The sequence below is a fragment of the Lipophrys pholis genome, assembly GCF_963383615.2.
Source record: "Lipophrys pholis genome assembly, chromosome: 12".
Taxonomy (NCBI): domain Eukaryota; kingdom Metazoa; phylum Chordata; class Actinopteri; order Blenniiformes; family Blenniidae; genus Lipophrys; species Lipophrys pholis.
This window is the reverse complement of record NC_137641.1, coordinates 11,641,679-11,664,383: the sequence shown is the minus strand read 5'-3', so window position 1 is coordinate 11,664,383 and position 22,705 is coordinate 11,641,679. Positions and strand designations below refer to the sequence as shown.

The 22,705-nt window shown below is 42.0% G+C and overlaps 2 protein-coding genes across 3 annotated transcripts; both read right to left on the bottom strand.

Moving 5' to 3' along the window:
* Window positions 1-955: 955 nt before the first annotated feature.
* On the bottom strand, window positions 956-11,663 carry crkl (v-crk avian sarcoma virus CT10 oncogene homolog-like). Its single transcript, XM_080476732.1, has 3 exons — window positions 10,419-11,663; window positions 9,015-9,489; window positions 956-3,849 (listed from the first exon to the last, which is right to left on the bottom strand). Exons 1-3 carry the CDS (start codon window positions 10,727-10,729, stop codon window positions 3,715-3,717), a joined length of 921 nt encoding a protein of 306 aa, XP_080332858.1. The 5' UTR covers window positions 10,730-11,663; the 3' UTR covers window positions 956-3,714.
* A 4,684-nt stretch (window positions 11,664-16,347) lies between these two features.
* Window positions 16,348-21,869, bottom strand: ccdc74b (coiled-coil domain containing 74B). Of its 2 annotated transcripts, XM_080476731.1 has the most exons (8): window positions 21,743-21,868; window positions 21,285-21,638; window positions 20,165-20,212; window positions 19,004-19,115; window positions 18,062-18,257; window positions 17,887-17,987; window positions 17,753-17,812; window positions 16,348-17,300 (listed from the first exon to the last, which is right to left on the bottom strand). In XM_080476731.1, exons 2-8 carry the CDS (start codon window positions 21,595-21,597, stop codon window positions 17,171-17,173), a joined length of 960 nt encoding a protein of 319 aa, XP_080332857.1. In that variant the 5' UTR covers window positions 21,598-21,638; window positions 21,743-21,868; the 3' UTR covers window positions 16,348-17,170. The 2 variants fall into 2 exon arrangements, with proteins under 2 accessions (XP_080332857.1, XP_080332856.1); XM_080476730.1 differs by having other exon boundaries at window positions 21,285-21,869.
* Between the last annotated feature and the right edge of the window lie 836 nt (window positions 21,870-22,705).

The following is a 22,705-nucleotide window of genomic DNA, read 5'->3' as shown; positions in this document are numbered from 1 at the left end:
TCTTACAAGAAGAAACAGATAAAGTGCATTTAAGTAGAGCTGGTAAACATTCACATTCATTCTGTATTGGTTGTCGTCACCCATTTGTTATCAGCAACAGCTCATATGATTCAGCGGCTTTCAAAATAACATCAGGTATTTTATCACGAGATGGAGGAAGTAAAAAAAAAACCCCCCAAAAAAACCCTGATCATTATCCTGCTCTCATAACAGTCAATGCGTCCATCCAAGAAACCAGTATAGTTACTAGGAATCACAACGTTTCTCAGCAGTGAAAAGTGTATGAACGAAGGAGTCTTCTGCGCTCCACAAACACCATCAGACCGCAGGATAGTGGAGCACATGCAAACCTCCGTGTTCGTCTGCTTCACTGAACTCCCAGTGAGCATTGGTGTCAATGACGGGATTCCCTATTTAGCACATTTAGCCTGGATTCTTCAGAGCCACTGCTTATACACTATATTACCATAAGTGCTGACCTTTCCTCCACTCATTTGTGCTCTGCGAGACGGTGTGAAAAGAGCTGTTTTAAACGACACCTCTAATGGAATTACACCTGTCATTTTTGCTGACGTTCAACTAAATCAGCAACGCTCGAAGTTATCTTCCAGTCTCCTTCAACCGACACGATGGGGCTACAGATATTAAATCCTACTCCGACTGCATAATCAATGTCTGCGCGCCGTTTTGAAAAGTGCTGAACAAACGGGGGACCTGCCCACATGAGACGCTGTCCTTGAAAAGTTTTTTTTTTTTTCTTTTTTCCACTCCCCATCTGCAGGTCAGCTGAATTCCTTTTAATAGCATTTCATTAAAATTCATTAATTGCTTCCTTTCTCCTGGGCGCAGGCTGACTCAAAACTGGAGCTGTCAAAAATTAGAGCGAGAGCATCTGTCCTGTGCTCCAGATACACAGCCGGTGACACCAAACACACACACACGAGAGGGCGCGGCCTTAAAGAAGTAGACGTAAATTTTATTTACTTGTTCTGTACATAAAGGGTCAATACCAGCACAGGTGTTAACCATGGGAAATATTAACACATGTAAATGGTATAAGAAAATAAAAGGCACAATTTTCAATTCTTAAGTAAAAGACAGGCTTTCCTAGAATATGAGAAGAGAGCACAGTAATACTGTTAATGCCATTACAAAATAACTCCGAAGCATGAGAAAAGCAAGTTCACCCCAAGTAGGGAAACGACCGGGGCGTATTGCTTAATTAGTAGGTTTCCATTAAGCGTGACGAGGAAAAAGAAAATTTAATCCCGAAACTGGTTTGGGTTTGCTCGGACCAGGCGGGATTAAAACAAGAGGAACCTTTATCTAATGAGGAAATACATGAGATTTAAGCAGCATTTGGCCAAGTTGAACAAAACAAAAAACAAAAACAAAAACATCTCCCTGGCCAAGAGGTCATGCACAGAGGCAACCAGCAGGCATTTTCCCTTTTTATAAGTGTCACCTTAGGTACTTTTTATTAACATTTAAACAAAGAAAGCTTGGATTTAAAAACATGAGTAAAAACTGACCAGAAATAAAAAAAAAACAAAACAAAAAAAAAAAAAAAACACAACTACAAGCTGCACAATATTTCTCTGAGAGAACAGCTGAAAAGAAAAGAAGACATGAGGGGGAAGTTTTAGAGCAGAAATCGGGTGTTTCTCACTTTTCACGACTCTAGGATTCTCAGAGAACCGTCTGCAGCACGACAGGAACTAATTTAATCATTACAACAAAAAAAAAATACTGAAGGAGTGAACCTGGTGGAGATCCTACAGGAAGAGGAGTCATGTCACATTACAAACATGGAGGTTTGGAGACAGGATTGCATGGACTGAGAGTGTCTCGCTCCCGAGAAGGCATAGATGAGATCCCATTGGCTTGCCGAGACGCAGCGACCTCCCGCTATTGGAAGAGAGGCGTTCGTACCTCAGCAGAGAGGCTTCAGTCCTCGTGGCGTTACAGCAAGCACTGCATATTTATTTATTATTTATTTTTACAGTTTGCCCTGTGGGAAGTGCTGGCTGCTGCTGCTGTTGTTAACAAAAACAATTGGCACTCCTACTTAAAAAACAAACAAACCAAAAAAAAGTGAAACGTCTAATTTAGTCATCGATGGCGTCAGGGTGAAAATGCTTTAAGACGACGCACAAGAAGAGCAGCGTTGTCCAGTCTTGAAACCTGGAGGGAGATCAGGTCCAATCAGATGAGCCGAAACATGATCGCTGGCCGTCCGGGATCAGGACTGGACGCCGCGTTTTCACCTCCTCCTCCATGGGGCGTTTCTCAATCTCCACAAGGAGTCTGGGCTCCGTAGTCCCGTCTCGCCGAAGGTTCGCTTTCAAATACCAGCAAGGACCTTTGCAGGACCTTTTCAAGACGGTCACCTCTTCTAGACAGATTTATAGAAAAGATTCCAGGAGTTGAGTATGACAAGCGTACGTGACAAATCGTGAGGGCACGGTGCCAATATGAGGGTTACTTTCAGTTTGGGTGCTTGTAGAGATTAAGATTAATTTACCTCATGAAGTCACACGTGCAGATTTACAACCATAACAATGGTTATATACACTACTGTTCTTGCCAACATGCAAATGCTTCTGTATTAATCATCACCTCAGTTAGAAAGCGGAATCATTCAAGGTTGCAGTTTTCCTTTCAATTTCGATTTTTCACCTTAAAAAAAGAAGAAAAAAAAAGAGGACGTAGAACTGAAGAATCCCCACGGCCAAAGAGGCATCTTCATGATTGAGAAACTTCCCATGACGCATAAAAGGTTTACCATGTCGCACAATAACAACAAATTTTGAATCAGTCGTGGCTGTTTTATGTCTTGGTAACATAAAATAAATAAGTCCCAACAGCCAGCCGGGTTGCAATATGAGATCGGCTTAGATCCTTTACAAACCTCTCTCTCCTGCCTCTTCCAGACACATCACATACATATCAGAGAGAAGGAAAGAAAGGAAAGAAAAACAAAAAAAACAGATCCGTCCAGACGAATAACTCCAGGCCAACAAGTATGTGTACATGTGCATGTGTGTGCTTGTGTAATGCTTAAGGTACAACAGTGACTTGATTGTTTGGAGGAATAACATTTGACCGGCTGGTTAGCTCCTCATTGCCTCAGTGCTCTCTCAAGTCCATAGGGATATTGCCTTTCCCCATTTCACACACACATCCTCATGAACGACACAAACACACTCCAAGACTTCCAAAAACACAACAGATATTCCGAGAAATTAATTTCTTAAAAACAAATAAAGGACCTGTTGTGATGCATTATGGTAAATATCTCTCTCTCGCTCTGACACACACACACACACACACGCACACACACGCACACACACGCACACACACGCACACACACGCACATCTGGAAATGAAAAGGACACAAATCCAATTGAAAAACAAAAACTGTCCAGCCTGGAACCAAAACGTGATACTGGGGGAAAATGAGGGGTTTCAGGTCTGAGTGGAATTCTGATGTCCAAAAGCTGTAAACAGTCAGAAAGCCTTGCGACGGTTGGCAAACGACAGGAAGGGGTTGGGTTGCTATAAATGTACAGCTCCTCCACGCTCTCATTCACACCCCTTAAGCAGGCAAGCACATAACCGTGACACTGGTGGGTGGGGGTGGAGAGGTGGGGGTGGGGGGTGGAGAGGTGGAGACAGCCAGCAGGTTTTCAGCTCCGGTCAAACTCCCAGAGGTCAGTCACTCTCATCCGGATTCTGGGGATCTATGATTTTGACGTGAGTAAAGGGGAAGAGGCCTCTCCGTCCGTTCACCTCTCCCTCCCACTGACCGCTGATGTTCATCCGCGTCACCTTCACAATGTCGCCAACCTGCAGAGAGGAGGACAAGCCGAGGCGTTACAGAGACCGTGGCCGCCAACACACGGTCAATAGCGTGAACAGGAAGTTGTAGTTGTCCTTCACAGAAACGCATAAGCAGTGTTGCAAGTCAACTCATACACATATTTCTCATCACGTTTTAAAAGTATATAAAAGCATCTCCTATAAAGATTAAATTGCAGAGGGAAGATCTTACTAGATACACCTTAGAGTGGCAATACATTAAGAAAAGGTAAACTCACACTGCTTCCACACCGGCAGAAACACTGTAAATAATTTTATAATTACCGTACATTCACTTTTTTATTTTTTTAAGATGCAGCACAATTATTGTAAAGGACTGCATTATACCATGAACACTTTCATTGTAATGAAATCTTCAATGTTTTAGTGCAACAATGTTACATAATATGATTTAAAAAATTAAAAAAAAAAAGACAAAATCCCTCCATCCAGACACAAAATAAACTAAATTCATCTGTAAATTTAGACGGATCCCACAGTCTCAGTTACCACAAGTATTATATTTAGAGCAATCTCTGAACCAGAATGATGGCTTTGACTCAAAAACACAATCACATCCATGCAGGCAACACAACATGTCCCAGCTCACTGTGAACCACACGACCCGGAGGTGACATAACTTCTAGAGTGACTTTCTAAAATCAAACCCGAGCGTCAGCTCGTCCCGCTATGCTTCCTACAGATGACGGAGAAGTACGAAGCCGACACTCAGACGGTTTGTGACACAGAGTGTGACCCCAATCTGTTAAAGCCATATGTTCATTATCAGGATTAGAAGGGAAAGTCTCAATCATCTTAAAAAAAAAAAAACACGTCGAAGCGACAATGCGAAGGTGCACTATTTGCATCCTGAACACAAGGGGACTTTAAGGACGTCCGCTGACGTCGACGTCATCTCTAATAATACTTCATGACACTGTGGACTGAACGCTAAAAGGGAATTCACCTATTTGAAAGACTCATAATGTGATAAAATGAGATTACCATCACTTGCATTCAATGAAAAATAGGCTGCCGAACGTAAAGTTTCACCATAGGTCTAAGAGGGCTTTGATTTTTCATATACATTAAATAGTATCTCAACATAATTTAGGGATTAACTAGGTTGGCTGAAAATCCTTTTAATCTTTGCACTGGGATTACGAGTATGCATGCATGGCCGTGTGTAACTGCTTTAACAAAAGATATCCAGCAAAGACAAAATGACAAAGCAGGCTGCTGCTGCTGCTCCGGCTTAGAAAAGAACCAAACAGCCTAAATGTCAAACCCAAAATTATCTGGGACACAACCTGATTTCATTTGCTTCTTGCTCCTCAAGTGAATAAATAATGAGTAAGTGCTTCTGAAGCCCTGAAGCTCCAAAGTAGCCCCACAACAAAAGCGAGAGTTTGTTTTTGGCAGACGTCACAAGCTATTCTTACGTCTGTACATTTAAAGTCAAAGGGGGGAAGAAGCACCTGATGATGATCACTGATTCTCAGAGAACATGGCGAGATGGAAATGTGAAACTGAGGTGAAAAAAAAAGAAGATGAAAAAGGATGTGCTCCAACTACATGAGGTTTTAAAATTAGTAAATACACTAGAGGAAACTCACATTTCTAATCTGTTGTTATTGGCAGTTAGATTTGGTTTCTCCTATACAACAGAACCATAACAATAAAACAATGTTTACTGGCACTGAATACATTTGTCCTCAATTCTTCTATTAACCCTGCTTCATGATTTGAAATTAAATGTACTCTTATGTGACTTTTCAGGCCAAATGTATCCAGCATACTTGTCCTTGCTCACAGCTCTATTGAAGTGGTGCTACTGACTGGATGCAGTGGACGTTAAAGGGAGGCGCCACAATAACTCATATCATCATATTATCCCAATAACAACATTAGCATCACGCTTTAGTCCAGATAATATCCGCATACTATACTGAGATGCATCATGAAATTTTATGAGCAGACAGGAGATATGATAACGTCGGTCATGATACAACATTACAGTGTTATAACACTGGCATACGGTTACTGTGTATTATTGTCATACAACATGATTGGTTTAGTATTTCATGATATATTGTCATGAACACCAGAGCCAATCCCCGCTGACTATGGGTGAGGGCAGGAGACACCCGAGACCGTTTATTGTCAAAATACCCAACAAAACAAATGTTTCATAAGATGTTTTAACAAGAGTTATTTTTGATTGGATTGTCAAGCTAAATTCATTTCAAATTGATGGAAGGGCTTGAATGATTCCTGTATTTGTAGTGTGATGACATCATTTTATCTCTCTTTTGTTTTTTTTTTTACAAATCTGATAAATCACACCAAACTAATTTCCCATTTTTGCATTCCATCTGAATTAAACTGGATCTGCAGGAGCATTAAAGATAAAACAACCTTAAGATTGATGCTTTGATAATTCTTCTATCTCAATAAAGGGTTTTCTTCTCATGTGTGATGAAACGTAAAGGAATTATCCCGGTGTCAATCAAAGCATGGATGTGTGTGGGAGCTGCATCACAGGAACATATCTGTGACGTAGTGGTGGAAGGGACTGCCGATCACATCATTTGTATTTTGGGTTGAATAACTTCACAGCTCTATTACCATTCATACAGCAAACCAGTAAATGGTAGCTGCACCTTATCACATTACACCAATCAAAAGCAAGTGACAAATCCTCTGATTCCAATAACTTCTCTGATCTATAGAAAAATATCAACATCTGCATTTTGTGACCATCTTTCTAACGAAAATCTGTATAGAAATTAGATGCAGCGAGGGATTTTTTCTTAGTGCTGCCGTTTAATCCTGGGTAATCAAAAGCCCCACAGGCTTACTGGAGACTATACTACACAGCAATCATAGTGCCAATAGTGCCTTGATTTCTCAATTGTAGCTGGTGTCAAAGAAAGGACGTACTGGGATATTTAATTATTCAAAATTAAGCTTTCGTACGAACAACCTATTTCAACTCATTGAGCCGTTAAGGTCCAGGCCATCTTTGAGCAGCACAATAAGTCTGCTTTGTCCCTGCTTGAGAAAAGACTGCTTAGAAAACAGACACAACTTCTGCACAAATTGCAACAGAACTGAAACAGAAATGGTGCACTAGATTCACCTGAAACAGCACTGGACATGCACTGTGACCCCTCATATACACACTATGTTGCTTAAGAACATGCAAAATGACTTAGTTAACACTCCGTCACGTCATCTGAGAAGACACGCTCATTAACACGACATTCTTCGCGCACATTTTAACCATGAATATCTGGCTGGTGAAGGTACATTGTTGATTCATCCAGATTTACACAAGCTCTTGCTGGGGGAATAAACTATTGCTGAATTTCTTGTTTGCGTGACCAAAAAAGTATTCAAATGGGGAAATGCTTGTGAAAAGGTTTGTACCCTGACAGCTCAAACCATGTGAAGTGGCACACGAGTTAATTTCAAGTCACTGAACGGCTTTGACACTTCATGAGCGCACCATAAAATTACAGAGAAGCATGAGAGCCAAATAAAGCTACATTTCAGTTTCACTTCTCCAAACCTTGATTTGATTAGCCTTTAGCGCACATTCCCTTCGTCTCATCTCTTCGCCTAATATCTGGCAGAATGGGTCAACATTTGCTTAATACTTTCATCAAATGAACGGAGGCCTTCATCTCTCAGACAGAGGGGCTGTAGACAAAAGAGTGTAAACAACAGACTGCTGATGTGCCATGTTGACCTACTGCAATTGTCACGGTGTCCATTTTTAGGTGACTTAGTTGCAACAGGAAACTTGCGACTGTGAAGTGTGGATCTTAAAAGCAGCAGCACTGCTCACAAGATGTGCTCATGTTCTAGACTCACACTCGAGTGTCACACTTCCTTGCTCATCTCCACCCGCCTGGTGGACCTCCTACATACACCGGCTAATGTCAGTGAACAGCAGCACGACGCAGCTGGGATACCTTCCATTTTCATCTCTTCCCTGGGGGAATCACTGCAGCAGATATGCCACCAAAGCAGAGTGTTCTGGATCGCAGCGGTATTCCTGAGCGCCGCATTGCATGTTTCAACACGTTACTGCCTTCGGAGGAGATCTGTGTTCGCTGGAACACACCGTTGAGAAATGCAACACATCTGTGAAAAGCAGCAGTGCTGTCAGAGCTTCTGTCAGTGCAGCAGTTAGCTGGTGAGCAGGAGCTTAAATGTGAACTTTATATAACTTTAAATGTATAATCAGTAGAAACTGAGCCGATCTGTGGTCTGTCTCTTTAGTACCTCAGCTGCTTAAGTGACGTCAAACAGTCAGACACCAATTTGCTTCATCAAATCACAGACACAGGATTTTTCATCCAGACAGACACCAGAATATGCTCCGACAATTTGCATCACAGCTAAACTTGATGAAAACAAGACCCGATTGGTCTGATTTTCATTCACTTGGAAATTAGTGGAAGCTGTGGGGGCTGGAGCCCATCTTTAAGTCAGGGCACACTATGGACAGGATGCTTCGATTGCTCCTGGCCTAAAAAATTAAATAAAATCCATCACTCGATAAGAATGATCCAACTAACGGACAGCGACCACAGCTTTCTGTGCTACTGCAGAAAACTGAAGACTGCTGAATGCTAGAAAACAAGGCTGAGAGATTTCTTAGGAAAACTGTACAAATTGAATCTGCTAAAAATGTTGCGTCATCTCTGCAGGTAGTTCTAAAAACGTTTCCTTCTGTCATTACTAGTTTGTGAGCACTAAACCGTCTGGGTAAAATGCAGCATCATTTCCATAGAGATGGTGGGAGGAATAAAGATTTGACATGTAAACGACATCTTCAGTTAAACGATGCAGTTGCACACAGTCGTGTTTCAAGCATCTTGGTAGAACTGTTAAGTCAAGCAATAAAGGGAGGCAGTGCAGCTTTGAGTTGCGTCACCTTTGCCAAGTTCTAATCCAGACACTTACTTGGCATGGAGATTTACTGCATTGTGCTACTTTGTAAACTCAAAAGTAGGACTGAACTGATGCTGGAAATCTGAAACGGTCTGCATTATTAGAATGTTTGTCAAACCAAATGGTTTGATTGCAATCCAATAGAGTAATGAATACAGGTATCAGAGAATGAAGTAGATTCACATTACCTCTAGAGCAAGAGCCGTTTTGTCGTAGGCACACGGCACTCGTTTCTGGATGGCCTTCGCCATGACGGGGCCATTCTGCATGGAGGGTAGAGGTGCGATAACTGCCCCGGGTGTGCCAGAGGACAGTGGCGAAGGTGTCTGAGGCTGGGCGTAGGCATGAACAAGGGCGTGGGAAGGCTCAGGAATACCGTAGCTGTTGGAGTTGCGAGAGCCATGGGAGGGCTGGTTGGGATGAGGCGATGGTCGTACCAATTTCTCCACATAGGGCACGGGGATCATCCCCACGCGTCCGTCTTTGTTCTTGGCGCTCCACCACTGCTCCTCTGGCTTCTCCAGAATGATGAGGATCTCCCCCTTCTTGAAGGGGAGGTCCTCTGCGTCACTGCCAGTGAAGTCATATAGAGTCCGCACATACTCCAGGTTCTCATCGGAGCCGACCATGGGCTGGATAGGGGCGCTCACTGTGCTTGGATACCTTGAGAGATTGTAACAAAGACGAGAGGTTATCATAAAGTTTCGGGTAGAGAACGTAGAAACCTCGGTCAGCGTGCCAATGAGATCAACAAGCACTACATGAGCCAACACTGAGTGAAGGACTTCTGGACAAAAGGGTCAAAACTATATAACTTGTTCTACAACCTCCTGTATCAATTTCAAAACTAAAAGCTCACATTTAAAATGTCCTGAATTTTTTTTATATACAGTTCAGTGGTCTTCACATTCGACCTAGTCTAGTAATCCATGGTTACATATGCTGCTTACTTGGACATAATATAACAAATACATAGTAACTATAGAATAACATAAAAGATCATTTATCCCACATGGTTAAGAGATAACTCACAGCTCCACAAAGAACAAATACAAACCCTAATGTCAAGTAAATAAAGCAATGAAACCGATGCATCTTTTGATCCAATTCAGGGCAAACTTCTCCAAAGCATCACATATTTATCAAATGATGCTGAATAGAAGCAAAGTCATGCTGTGTGAATCACGTTCACTCCCATAGACAGTGTTTTTAGGTTTAAGACAAAATTTAGAGTAAACATAAATAAAAAATGAATACATCGCATGTGAATTATATGGGGAACAATATTGACATTTTTAGACTGTTGGGGATATTTGTGTATATGGTGGATAGACGAGTCATCAACATGTTGGCCTTGTGTACATTACCACAAAAACAACACATTTAACCTAAATGGCATGTAGAGTCACTGATTTATCCAGATCTAAAGTTAAGAGTGGTTTGTCTCCAGCCTCTGGGCCAGTTTTTGGTTTTCCACACTGGTGTCTGGAGCAGCAGTGAAGTGGACATGTGCTGCATGACATAAGCGATCAAAGTGGGTTTAAGTCCTGCTAAAACTCGACCGCCTGTGCGGGGCAGGTCGACAGACTCACCTGGGGGCTGGCTCGATCAGCGTGGTTGTGTCCAGGTAGTGGATCTTGTAGAACTCCAGGAGAGCCGGGAGGTGCTCGAACTCCTGGTCGCCTATCTTGAACCTCTTGCTGGGCAACGAGTTGATGATATAGTGGGACACTTTGGAGTTTTCAGACACCGACAGCACGTAGTCCCCGGGGCAGGTGGACGAGTCTCGGACCAGGAACATGCCGTGCCTCTGTCCTTGTAACCGATTCTGCGCCTCGTGTCGGGACACGGGTCCGAAATACCAGGCGGAGCGATCGGACGAGTCAAAGCGAGCGGTGGACATCTCTGTGCACAAATAAGTTAAACTTGGCGAAAACGGCAAAGATAAAAAAAAAATATATATAGAAAAAGACTACTCAATAAATTAAAAATTAAGAAGTGTGTGCGTGGTTGCAATGGGCCAATCGCAGCAGGCTGTGGGGTTTTGAAGATGCAGGGCAGGGCATACGAAGCCCTGCTCGGAGGTTCTGAGTGATTTCTGCAGGAATGCTGCAGGCTCCGAAATCTTGATTCAAACCAACAACAACAAAAGAAAAAAAGAGCAGACAGGCTCACTTGATCCAACTTTGGAGCATAATGTCGGGTCCCTGTGTCCAGCGGTCAGTGGCTGACCGTTTGTACAACAGAAATAGTTATAAACTCACGACAGAGCGACATGGACGGAAGGCCCGAGCAACAAATGATCAATGAAGCTTCCCCTTTTCGTTCCGCCTTCCGAGAACACACACACAGACTGCTCTTCTATTAATTTATCTCCTGCAGTCAGTGTCAGTGCCGAGAACGGAAAAAAAAAAAAAAAAAAGGCGGCCTGAGGTTTTTACGCCTGGTAAATCCACATGTCTGCTCGCAGGGTCGCCAGAAGCCGCCGGGCTCGGATCTCCGATGTCCTCACGGTAAGGCACGCGTCATGGAAATGCGTTTTTGAATCCCCTCTCTCGACTCGCAGCAGACTTTGGAGGCAACACGGCGGAAAAATGGCGGCCCGCAACACGTCTTCACACAAAAAACGGGTTCACAGCCGCGGCTCGCCTCGTGCCCGTGCATCTCAGGAGTTGAGCCCGCGTGCTGTCAACTCCCGCTCACAACCCGGCTTCGGCGAACACGATATTTTACACTTTCTCTCGTTTCTGCTCGTCCCCCCCCCTCGCCGGAGACACCACAAGTACGAGTACGAGACCGAAAAATGGCGACGGGAGGGCAGGTCCCGCTTTCTATCTGCACGTCACTGGAGGAGGAGGGAGGGAGGAGGGCGAATGACGAGAACAGCCAGCCCCCCCCCCCAACCCACACACACACACACACACACACACACACACACAGAGGTGTCAGTCAAGCTTCATACGTCGACTCGTCTCTTCCTACTTTTCACTGTATGTTTATTGTAATTTTCTTTCTACCCCATCCTCCAACAAGCCACCACGAACTGTAAAAACACAATACATTTACAAACTTTAATGAAGACCAGGGGTGACAAACATAAGGCCCGTGGGTCAAAACCGGCCCACAAGAGGCTCCAATACGGCCAACAAGCAAAGTATAAAAATTCCAAAGAAGCCTTTGACTTTTTAAGTTCGGTACTCATTGTTTGGTTTTGGGGGTTTTTGGGTTTGGTTTTGAGGTGTTGGCGGACATATGGTGGAGTTTAACAGGAATTATGTACCTTCTCGTCATCCATTTGTATTGCAGGAGATGAAACCTTGTGTTTGTTTTTGAGCCAATGTGTTTCATCAATGTCTCCTTTTTATCTGTTCTCTGTGCATTTAATGGATTTAATGTTGAGTTGGTGCTTTACTCATAGATTTGGCGTCTTCCTTGTACATTTAAAGCAGGATGCAGGACAGATCCCATTGACACCTACAGCCAAAGAGTCACCAATTATTCTCAAATGCGTGTTCTTGGACTGTGGAAGGAGAGAACAGGGAGAACATGCAAACAAGAACCAACCAACCAGCTTGAACTTTAGGATGCGAGAACCGCAACCCAGTAATATAATTATTTTGTCTTTTATTTCCAGTTGATTGTTTTTATATCTGTGACAATTATGGCTTCCAGTTTAAAAAAAAGGAAGAACATCCATCCAATCAAATACTCTGACATTTTATGATGCTGTATTACTGATTTTCAGATTAAAAATGAACTTCTCTTTTGTAGTCTCACTTTTGAAATTACACACGACGACAACTAAGAAATATACTTACTGCATAAAAGTATAACATAATGACCGTAAAGAGATAAAAAGCAACTAAAAATGACGACAGATACTTTTTTCCCCATGTGGTGGGTATTAGTCCTGTTCATGTCTGAGTCATGGGCCTGGAAAATCACAAGTGCAGTTTTATAACAGTAGATGTATAGGTTTGTAGGAGTAAGTGGTTGTGGGTCATAATTTCAGATACCAGTTATATTTCACAGTCTGTACCAGTATATCCATCTGAGGACCTTAACTACAGCTTAGGTTATGTCAGCTCAGTCAACATCTATTTCATGTCACAAGTAAAAAGTTTGACATATTTCCCTATTTTCATTTCCGGTGCTCATCAACTTCCCCTCCTTCAATCTCATAAGAAGTGTTATCTGTGATGGCCCTGTGACACATTGATTTGGAGCTCCCCAATGTACAGTAACTCACCCACAGCACAATATGTTGGAAGAGAGAGTGAATCTAAATACAGGGTGCAGTTTGTTCAAAGGAGTCCCAATGAAATGTAACGCAAACAGAGGGACGAAAAGACACTAGAGTGCAACAAGCCATCTAACGTAACTTCTGCTCTGTGGTAAAAAGTAACATATATAAAGAGGTAGCTCTGTTCCTGTGGTGACTGGGGTTTCAGTGGCTGCGCCTCGCGAGGCTACAGCAGACACAGAGCAGCTCTCATCACTGCAACACTGTCCGAATGTTAATAGATCGGCACCCACTGGGGTTTTTTTTTAGGGCCAGAGCCTGCCAGTTCCCACTACAAAGATGCAGTGATGCAACAAATTGTGAAGAAAAAACAGATTCCTTATTGACGGGAACATACTTGAAAATCACACACACACACACACACACACACACACACACACACACACACAGAATTGTATTTCAAAACAGTTTCTTTGGGGTTTTTGAAATGAGTCAAAAGGTGAGTCACGACATACCTGGATGTGAACTGATGTAAAACTATTTGAATGAACATGCTCACCCAGGAGTGTCTTTTTTCTTTTTCTTTCTCAGACACACTACTACCTAGTGGACGCACAGAAGGATCAATACCTGCTTGACGCTTGCACTTTCAATTTGAATAGAAAACGGGTTAGTTTCTCGTGAAAAGATGACATTGGACGCTGCAACAACAGTGTCAAGTGCATATTCCTCGGTGTAATTAGGCAAAGAGTTGAGAAAAACGATGAACAAATGCCAACACAATCACACGCACTCACGTTAATGCCTACGGGGCAATTTAGAGTCACCAATTAACCTGAAATCAGTGACCTTAAGTTGAATACGGTGATATAAAAGATGCATGGGTGGATGGGTGTGCTATATAACGGCTCCAAACCTATGTTCTAAGAGATATACTGTCCGTGCTGTGAGAGAGTGCTAACCATTACACAATTGTGCAGCCCTGGATACAACACAAAACCACTACACTTTATACATCTGTCTGTAAACATACTGTTGTCTTGTAATAACCACTTCCAAGGTCGGGAAAACATCACTGTGCAAAAAGCACTTCAATGCAGCATTCACACACAAACCACAAAACAAACTCACGAGAGTCAGTTGGATCCAGTCCAACAAAAAAGAAGCAAAATGTCTGCAAATGTAGTTTTTGCAGAGTTTCGTTTGTGAATGTTAATGTAGACAACAACAAAAAAAACAACAACCTAGAAACCAGTTGGAGTCAGTTCAGAAGGGTTGCTTGGGGAGGTGTATTTCTAACGGAAGTCCATAGAATTACCCAGTCCATAAATGCCTAATGGGATATTGAGCTCCCATCCATGGATCCATCTATCCATCTATCCATCTCTCCCTGCCATAGCCTGAGCAGGGTCACTGAGGCTGGAGGCCATCCCAGCTAAAACCGGGACTGAAAAACAAGCCGTACACCTTGGACAGCTAACTGCTCCACATACATTTGACCTCTGTAACAGTGGCAAAGCATGGTGAAGCTATAGTCAGGTGAACTTATACAGCGTTATTCTCAGCGGTTTTCCTTCAGCGACAATAGTAAGATATTCCAAGCTGCAGAAACCCAATTGAATAGTTGCGTTTAGTATGAAATAACTAAAATGAGCACACTGTTTCAGCAACATTTAAGATTATTATCTGCACGCATGCTTCATATTTTAAGTAAGTTTTCTGTTAAAACTGATTCAGAAGAAATGAACGGAGGTAGCTTAAAACCATACATCCTCTATTACAGTGATGAAGAGCAAAATGAATGCCAGGGACTGCTTTGCTAATCATTACTCCCCTGGCTGCCTCACAAGCCCTAAACGCTGAGCTTCATCAGGCAACTACAATGTGAAGCTGATGGGTGAAACCATCAATAACAAACACACCACTACTCTGGAATCGCAATGTGGCATTTATCCACGTGTGAAACTATTCCTCTGGCCGGGATATTTCAACAGTGTTCGCGCTACCTTTAATCAATATTGCAAATAATGTATATACTGTAAATGTAACTGCAAACATGGTTTGGCTCGAGAAGCACCTGAGCTGTACACACATGTGCAGTATTGAGGAATCGCTAAAAACCTCCAAAACTGCGGAGTAACAGCACTGGTTTGCACCTTGATGAGGCTGACTGATATAGATTTGCTGAGTGGAGTCAAGTCCGCAGGCCACTAATATCCAGAGAAGCTTTAGAAAAGATTCTTATTGTAAACGGCACAAGGCCCAGGCACATGAACACAGCAGATTCAGGTCTGGCGATCTCATTTTGGTTACATATTTCTAAAACACAAGAGAAGTGTAGTAATCCAAGGTCTGCCATGTGGGTGCGTGCAGTTGTAAGCCTGCCTGTGCCATCGTCCAATTAAAAGATTTGTTTTGTTTTCATGTTACAAAATCCTCGCGGGTGAATGTTGATTTTCTTTTTTTTCACACCTCCATGCATGATTACATGAATTAATTCTGATATAATTACAGTATTATTGCTCTGCGAAGTGATTTCCTTTAAAAAAAAATATAGAAACCGTGAAGCAATTTCCTTTTTTGTTTTGTTTGCCTTCTAAATACGTATAAAATGTTTGTCTATGAAATACACTCTTCAAAAACTTTGAGAACATCTTCCCATAAAACAAAGTTTGAATAAATGGCACACACAAAACTTCATCTGGCATTTTTCTAGTCGGACGTTGTCCTTCTAACTCAGCCACATTCACCCTCCAACAGATCTCACGCTGTGTATCACAGCTTGTTTTTTGGTCGAAACTATATATATATATATATATATAAACACTAGTTTATTTGAAGTTCATCTTGTGTATCAGTGTTTAGATATATCATGAAATGCTAGGTGAGTGTATTAGTCTGTGCTCTCACATCACAGCGATACTCCCCAGGAGTTTGCGTGTTCTCCTAATGTGTGCGTGAGAGTTCTCCACGTATTCTAACTTCCTACTACAGCCCAAGAACGTTAAGGTTAACCGAGGAACCTAAATCGTCAACAGGCGCGACTGTGAGTGTGTGCGGTTGTCTGTCTCTCTGTGTTACATCTGACCTTTTTTGCCTTTCTGCCTCGGTCATTGTAATCTTTTTTTTTTTCCCTTGTGTATAACAGACCGGCAGATACATGATACTGTGTATATAGTTATTAAATACTATTCTGTCAAAAGGAATAACTCACACGAGCATCATAATGACCTGGGAAAAAAATAAAAATAAACAAACAACAACAAGACATTAGCGGAGCTGTTTTGTGATAAGACAATTTATTCATGTTGTACATTAAAACGGTTGGTGCAAACCCGGGTAACACTTGGCCAGTTGGAGTCTAATAACACGGCTCCAGACTGTTTCGAATCGACTGATTAAATATGTAAGAAAAATAAGTTTCACCTCTAAATGCATGTGCATTTCATGGTCAGTTATAAATGTTGTAAGTAGTGTGCTATAGTTTTAAAAGTGACAGGTACAGCATCCGACAGCTATATGGAGTTAAACATGGGAAGTAATGCTTTGGAAGAACCAGCTCGCAAGAGACTTGCAATGAAACGATTGAAATAAAAGAATCTAGAAATGCCGGAGTGTTTTTAATTTTGCTGTACAAATGTAAAGCTTCCGGGTTTCTCAACCATCATCCGTTGTATCGTTTGACATCAGCTGTACTTTATGAGTAACTGTGCACCTATGGATGTTTTTTGTGTCTCAGGAGACATTTCAACATGTCATAGCAGGAGGAGCTGTGGTGGTTTTAATGATGCTACATTCCACCATGGGGAGGCCCTGCTGAAGAACTGCTGCTTCACTGTCGTTGCTCACTGGGTCACTGGATGGAAGCGAGCCACGTTTTTGTTATTAACTCCACTTGTGGTCCTCCTGCTGCGGCATGTCAAAGTGTCTGCTAACCAGTCTGTCGCAAACGTCGTAAAAAAAACAATTATCAGAGGTCGTAAATACTTCAGATTTGGTTTGCATTTCTGAGGATTCATCCGTTTGGTGCGTTCAGTCATCTGTGACTGGGGTTTATTTAGAACTTCACAGAAGCACTCAGCTGTGGTTGTTTTCATCCTGTCACTGCACCGTCCTTTTGAAGCGGTCTCTCTGCACAGCGCGGGTCCTCCTCTGGCGCTCGGCGATGTTGGAGCTGAGGCTCTGCTTGAGCGCCGGGAGAACAACCCCAGAGCCCAGAGGGGGCTCGAACCTGGGAAGAACACACGTGGGAGGATTTTACTGATTTCCGCACATGAACAAATGTGACAAGGTGGAGGGTTGAGCCACAAGTTCTACTGAATTCTGCTCATTTTTTCGACTCAAACAACGGTCTTTCTACACAGCAAAGATGAACAAAAGTATGCCAATGAGTGTGAACTATGTACACTGAATGATAGAGGGCTCGACCTTCAAAATGATTGAAAAGACATGTATTCATCCTGCACACTAGTTTTCTTTCATAACTACTCATTCACCCCTTGCAGGGTCTGTCAAGGACAACCAAGGCGGTGCATGAGGCCTGTGGACTGTACTATACCTGGTCGGGCTCGTAAAAATGTTGCGTTGTGACGTTTTTAAATTGAGAGTTATTTTAGTTGAGCTAGTATATTGAAACGAGCAGGAGATTTGCTTTATGAATCACCATAAGATTGATTTACTCACGTTTTTTCTGGGAATGATCGGAGACCAAGTTTTGGAAATTTCTTTTCTTCAAAGGGTTTCCTAAAAAGTACAAAGAAGGACACGTAATTGTCACGATTTCAATCCAGATGCCGACAAACTTGATGTTGATGTACCTTGTTCCATCAACGAGATAAGCCTTGGTCAGAATGTAGTTTTCTGGGGTGATTTTTTTGCTCAAAACAATATCTCTCAGTAGTGCCTTCACTCGCAGAATCTACATGAGATAGAGTAAATAATCATTATCACGTCTGACAGAATATATTCTACGGTTTAATGACGAGCACATACTTCCTGAGACTGTAAGCTGTTGGCGTTGTAAAGCTGTCGGATGATGACCTCACACTCCTGCAGGGTGGGAGCGCGTGGTGGATGAGAGGGGCTGCTGTGGATTCGAAGAGGCTGCAACGAAGTGATGAGGCCCCCCTTCATCTCCGCGCTGTGGTCCTGCCTGGCAGAGCCGTGGACTTCACTGCTTTCGCCGATACTTCTCCCCCAGTGGGCAACGAGAAACATCAATTCAAAGCAACTTATGCATATTCAAAACATTTTTAAAAAAAAGTTGATAAACCATCGTAAAAAAAAAAGTTCATAAAAGTTTAATGTGGATGGTATTCATTTTATTACCAAGCACATTGACTATGGACATACTGGCATCTCTTTGGATTCTATATATTGTTGTATAGGTCAACAGCAGGAAAAAACAAATGGAAAACTGTTATTGGAAATGCAAGTCTGAGCTCTTATAAAGACTTTAGAAATAACTGAACTGTGCTTGTAACATGTATATCACACCAGGTGAAAAATGTTTTCATCTCGTGCCTTAGAAAGAACAGAGAAAGCAGCAGCAGGATTTACTGTGTCATGATAATAGTCAGCACTTTTTAATGTATTTAATATCCTCTTTGTGTATGTGCACTAGATGTTATTGGTGTTGTGAACACATACATGTGTGCATGTATTCAGACCTTTATTTATAAACGACATGAAGACTTTTCAATAAAACATGACACTAGTTGAACTTATACTTTCTAAATGAGTAAAGAAAAACTATCAATTGCTCTGATTGTGTGTTGTGAAACTAATTTTTCCATTTTCTATTCCATTCCATTCTATTCTATTCTATTCTATTCTATTCTATTCTATTCACAAGTACTAACACACCGCTTTAGTCTTGGAAGAAGTAGGCAGGTGAGGTTCAAAGTAGTGATCAGTGGCTGGACGCTCACTCACCTCAGAGCCAGGTCCTGTAAAGGTCTGGAGTCCTGCAGCGGCTCCTCCAGGTAGAGTGGGGCTGCAGTGACCTGGGTGGGCGGTCTGATGCCTCCTCGACTGTGTTGCAGTACTGAAGGAAACCCAAGAAGGAGATAAATAGAATTAAGGTGCTGTGGTCTAAAATCAGTAAAAAACCTTTTCCTGTGGCGGTACCACAAGACACCAAGGGTAATGCGACATTAAGGGGCAGGGTTGCCAGCCACTGTGATTAGAAACGGGGATTAAAACACAGGCTTGTCAAATCACAACTATTTTCCGGGGCTCATACTGAGGTTTACTTTAATAGATCATGGCCTTTAACCACAGATTACTTAGGTTAAAAGAACAGTCATGCAAAGGTGGCAGAAAAAGCTTTCTAAAATGCTAAAGCAGAAGAATGGAATGAAAGACATGTCATAGTAGAACAAAGTATATACCCACAATATAATGATGAAAAATGGAATATAGTTCAACAAGCAACTCCAAACATTTCCCTCATTTAAGATATTGAAAATGCAAGTGCTCTGAAACTTTTATCTGGTTTATATTCAACAATGAAGCTATTCAAGTTAGGCCAGGACTTCATATCACAGTTACTTATCTTGTCTGCTCCATCTATTTTGTGACGTTTGTGTTTTTTTGTCGTTGCTGTGAATAAAAAGCAATTATAGAAAAACGGGGTGAATTTCTACATGTTCGTGATTCAAATTAAACATTAAGCAACACAGCCGATACAACCTGAGGATATTGTGCAAATTTAGGGAATAAAAGAGAAAGTTTGTCAGAAAAAAAACCTAAAGTGAAGCACAAACATCTGAAATTTCAGCTTAATTGAACAATTATGTAATCCTACATAAATTCTGTAAAGTTGCATTAAAATATCCTTGTTTTTTTAAAAACGATTTTACTAAAACAAGTGGTTCGTGTCTTAAGAAACAAACAATATCACTAAAATAAATAAAAAATACATGTATTTGTTGGGTCTCTCTCTGCTAAAAGCACCTAGAAATGACTGTGTTGTATGTGGTGCTATATATAAATAAAATTGAATTGAATTGAATACACCATGGTCCATGTAAGTCTTCATGTGCACATCAGGGCCCTTGAAAACCACTTGAAGAAATCAGGATTGCATCTTACCTTTCCTACTAGACCTGGGAGTCTCCATTATCAGCTTATACTGTAGCTCTGCAACATCCATAAGAAGAGTGTGTTAGTGTCCGATACCGCAGGGAGGAGCAGCAAACAGGCCCTGTGTTGATGTGGGCCTGACTGCTCCGGCGGTGCAGAGGCAGACGACTGTGGAGTCTCCTGGTGGGCGGTGAGAGGGCGATACGGGGAACAGCATGCTGCCTGTTCTGCAAAGTGACACCGGATCTCTTTCTGCCTCCCACCGAGAAACCATCAAAAACCCCAGAGTTGCTATGCAACCACCGTGCCCAGATTGAATGTCTCTCCTGTCAGCACCCTATCAGGAGACGGTCAGATCCGCCGTCATTACCTTGAATTCATTACACGGAGTCACTGAGTTCACCCTTTTGTAAATGTAAAATAATGAGAGAAATGTTCTGGTCAGATTGTTTGCCCTTGTAGGACTTGAAGTGTGGGGAATTTCTTAATGAAGACCATAGCCTTGCAATTTCACACGGGAAATAATTGTGTTTGCTATCTTTCTGTCCAGACTGAGCACCACCATAAAATTCACTTGTATTAAGTGGAAATGGTGGATGGATGGATCAATCTGTTTATCAGTCTATGTCTCCATTGAATTAAATCGTCCAACAAAATGTTAGGGGTCCCAGGTGAGGGGTGACACCAGACCCCAAACAAGTCATAGTGAATCAGAGAGCAAACACAGAGAATCACGCATACAATTTTAACAAATATGGGCAATTTAGAGTCACCAATTAATCCACAATGCCTGCTTTTGGACTGTGAGGTGACATACCTTCACATAAGGTGAAGGTGCAAACAGAAAGGCCCACAAGCCCAGAATCAGAGCATGGCCTTATTTACCTACAGCAATGAAAGGAACAAAATCAGAACATCTTTTAGAGGCCATTTTTGCTTGAAATTCTTTATCTTGGAAGTTGAAATAGTATTTTACTCAGCTTTATTAAAATTCTTAAATTTTTGTATCCACCTATCCTAAACTAGTACGGCATTGTAATACTTCTAAAGGTGTTTTACAATCATAGATGAAGGTTTCCCCTCCTAAAAGGTGCATCTCCTAAACATTCAATACTTGGGGTTTCTTCACCTTTATTCTCCCGTCTGAGATACTCTATCTCTGCATGGAGCTTCTCGAGCGTGTCCTTGTGCTGCTGCTGGAGGAACTGGATATTCCTCTGCATGGAGGCGACCCGGGGGTCCGCGTCTCTGTGACAGGACGCCTCTCCCTCTCCCTCTCCCTCTCCCTCTCCCTCTCCCTCCGCCCCCACTCCTCCCCGGTCCACCGCCGGCCGGACCGCAGGCAGGGGCTGTACACGTCGCGGTGACCACGGCTTCTCGAGGCGCACATCTCTCGTCCACTGCGGCAGGTGTCGTATCGGCGGCAGGTGTTTACTCGACATGTCCTTCCTCACATCGCACTAGTTTCTTCCGCCGGCACGAGCTTGAAGCAAATGTAGCAACACCGGGTAAACATGCTTTCTCTCCCCAATAATAGAGCCACTCTACCTTCCATTGCCGCCCGATAACTACGAATTCGTTATTTACCTAAAAGTTTGCTGGTTGTAATAAACTCCGGTGGGTCTTTTTCGAGGGTTGTTGAGCCTCAGTTCACAGGCGAGCTACGCCGACAAAGCGTTTCCATGACAACCAACAGCCCAAACTTGAGACTGTGAGTCAACAAGTCCCGCCCCCTGGGCCAGGACTAGCAGAACTATCCTCCAATCAAACGCTAAGAATCGTTTGCATGTAATGATGTGATTGGTGGAAATATTCAACGCACTATGTTTTTTTTATACAGACGAAATTACCAGCACATTTTATAAAATGTAAAAACCCAGCTTTCATGCTTCATGAAAAAAAAAGAAAAGAAATTTAAAGCAATAAAAATCAAAACCTTGTAAATTATATAAATTATTTAGTCAAACGGTTTTCCTATATATATATATATATATATGTATATATATATATACATATATATATATATATATATATATATATATATATATATATATATATATTTATCTTTATATGTTGCATCTGTTTCATCCTAATTCCAAAGGTTTCAAATGTAAGTAAAATATAAAAACAATGCATTGAAAATAATTTTTGAGGTTGAGGTAGCTTCTTCAGCACACCACTCTTTAGGAAAGACGTCTCATCCTTTTCCTTGAATGCGAAGGGAGGTTGAAACATCACATGGTCTGCGAGCTCCTTGTCCTCTGAGAAGACGCTCTTTGCTTCTGCTGTTCCACCCGACCCTACTGTTTTTTACTTCCTTTGCCTTGCCCTTTTTCATGTACCTCCTCAATGTTGACCTGTCAATATTCCTCTCTTTTGCCATTGATCTGATTTATTTTCCACCCTGGACATCATTGGCTGCTCTCTCCATCTCTTCAAGGCCCAGACCTACTACAGACAAAAAAAATATTAAATAGATCAATTTAACTAAAATATGTCAGTGAAGCAGTGTGTATCAAACAAGAAAAGGTCAAGTGAAAGAGTGTATTA